The sequence below is a fragment of the Oryza sativa genome, chromosome 6 (genome assembly GCF_034140825.1).
Source record: "Oryza sativa Japonica Group chromosome 6, ASM3414082v1".
In the NCBI taxonomy this organism is placed as follows: domain Eukaryota; kingdom Viridiplantae; phylum Streptophyta; class Magnoliopsida; order Poales; family Poaceae; genus Oryza; species Oryza sativa.
Genome location: NC_089040.1, coordinates 5,309,439 through 5,311,381, shown reverse-complemented (window position 1 = coordinate 5,311,381; position 1,943 = coordinate 5,309,439). Strand labels below are relative to the sequence as shown.

Sequence of the window (1,943 nt, the reverse complement as noted above, 5' to 3'; positions counted from 1 at the left end):
GCATGGGATGTGGGAGCATGGCAGGGGAACCGCCGCCACGGCCGGTGGTGAGGTGGAGTGAGGTGTAGACGCTGCTATGCACGATGATTGAGGAATCACTGACAACTTTGATGGAATCGCTGACAACTTTGACGAGGAACGTGGAGCTTTCTTTGGCTCCGCGTTCTTCAGTTTCTAGCGTGAGAAGTGCACGTGGCTGGGAATCTCTGATGTTAAAGGGGGAAGCCGAATGCCATGTCACGCACTGTGAACGCCCTAATATATTCCATTTCTTGCCCATTCCTTCAACGAGATGATATCCAGTTCAGCCCACTGACCGAGACACTACTCCAAAGAGAGAAGCAAACACGAACCCAAAGCACATTGTGTACATACACCACCGCACTACCGAGTACCGAGTACGTTCTCCCAGCGTAAAATGCAAAAGGATGAAACGCACACCACTTTAGTATTACGCCCTCAAGAAAACAGAAAAAAACAAGTAGCACTCGACCACTCGTGTCGCCAGTGCAGGACTCGGTCACGGCGATCGGGCGATGTGAATCTTCAGAGTCAACAGGCGCAGCCGAAGACACGACGCGGACATGCGTCGACGACGACGACGAGCGGGACGGCGAGGAAGAAGGCAACCGCCAAGGCCGTAACCATGACCATCTTGTGGGAGCGTTCCGTGGCCGGCGTCGTGGCAGCGTCCGGCGTCGCGGCCGCATGTTTCGCCTTGCGGAAGCGGAGGACGAGGATCGTGGTGCCGACCACGGTGGCAGCGGCGACGCCGACGACGGGCACGGTGGCGAGCGGAGCAAGGAGGCGCTGCGATGGCGCGTCGAGGATGCCGACCGCGAGGCGCCAAGGGGCAACGAGGACGAGGCAGATGGCGGCGAGGGACACCGAAAGGGTCGGCTTGATACCGCGCTCCGTGGCGGTCGCGGCAGGGGTGGCGCCGGCGCCGGCTCCACCGTGCGCATTCGGAAGAAGCACGCCGCGGACGCGCGAGGCGCAGGCGCCCACGACGAGGGCGACTCCGGCGAAGGCGAGCGGGACGAGGTGCCCGGACTGGAACAATGGCAGGACGAGCAGGGACGCGGAGACGAGGAACGCGACGGCCAGGGAAACCACCAGCGTCATCTGCGCGAACGGGTCATCAGCGACCGCCGCACCCGCTGCGCCGCGCCCGGCACGGGCCGCGCCGGGCACAGCGCGCGGTTTGCGGAAGAAGCGCGCGAGAAGCATGGTGCCGAGGGCGGGCGCGGTGACCGCGGCGATGACGAAGACGGCGATGAGGATGTCGACGAGGGGGCTCTTCCCGGCGAAGGCAAGCAGGAGACGCAGCGCGTCTGGTCCGCCCAGAGCGCCCGCGCCCATGGCCACGACGATGATGTTCCGAATAACTCGAGACATTGGGGCTCACCGCCTCAGAACTCTGCTCTTCCTTGTGCTCGTTGGCCTCTCTCTGTTTTTTCTTTTTTTTTTTTGGCACCGTTGGCTTCTGTTTGATTCACGATTCTCGCCTACAACCGCAATAATATATAGTATGTGGAAGGGTATCTGCTTGTGCGTTTCTTTTTTCTTTCTTTCTTTTTTTTTTTACATGTGTGCTTTTGCGTTTCTGGACACACTCACCACACATCATCGCCGCCGGCAGAGGCTGGGCGGGTCGTTATCATGCCAGCGTGGTCCCCTTGGAGATCCAAACGATTCGACCAATTTCATGTATGGACACGTTGATATACGGGTAGTACAAAGACGGTGAGGACCGGAAGTGATCGCGATTCGCGAGTTTCCTTTGAATCGATCCGTAACGTACTCCACAGGGCCGAAAATGATCGTGATTCGGAATTCGCAACAGCTCGTTGCGGTGACAAACCGGACTACATAACTGAGTTGCCATTGATTGCGTATTTTGCGTCGTAGATCTCTGTTTCCTCGCAATTCGCAAGATAGGT

General features: G+C 58.7%; 1 protein-coding gene across 1 annotated transcript; it reads right to left on the bottom strand.

Annotated features, from left to right (window-relative positions):
* Positions 1–230: 230 nt before the first annotated feature.
* On the bottom strand, positions 231–1,499 carry LOC4340416 (uncharacterized). The gene has a single exon (XM_015786297.3). It carries the CDS (start codon positions 1,396–1,398, stop codon positions 553–555), a length of 846 nt encoding a protein of 281 aa, XP_015641783.1. The 5' UTR covers positions 1,399–1,499; the 3' UTR covers positions 231–552.
* Between the last annotated feature and the right edge of the window lie 444 nt (positions 1,500–1,943).

What these genes read in the sequence shown, in the direction of transcription:
- LOC4340416 (XM_015786297.3), bottom strand. Translation starts at nt 1,398, where the DNA reads ATGTCTCGAGTTATTCGGAACATCATCGTCGTGGCCATGGGCGCGGGC.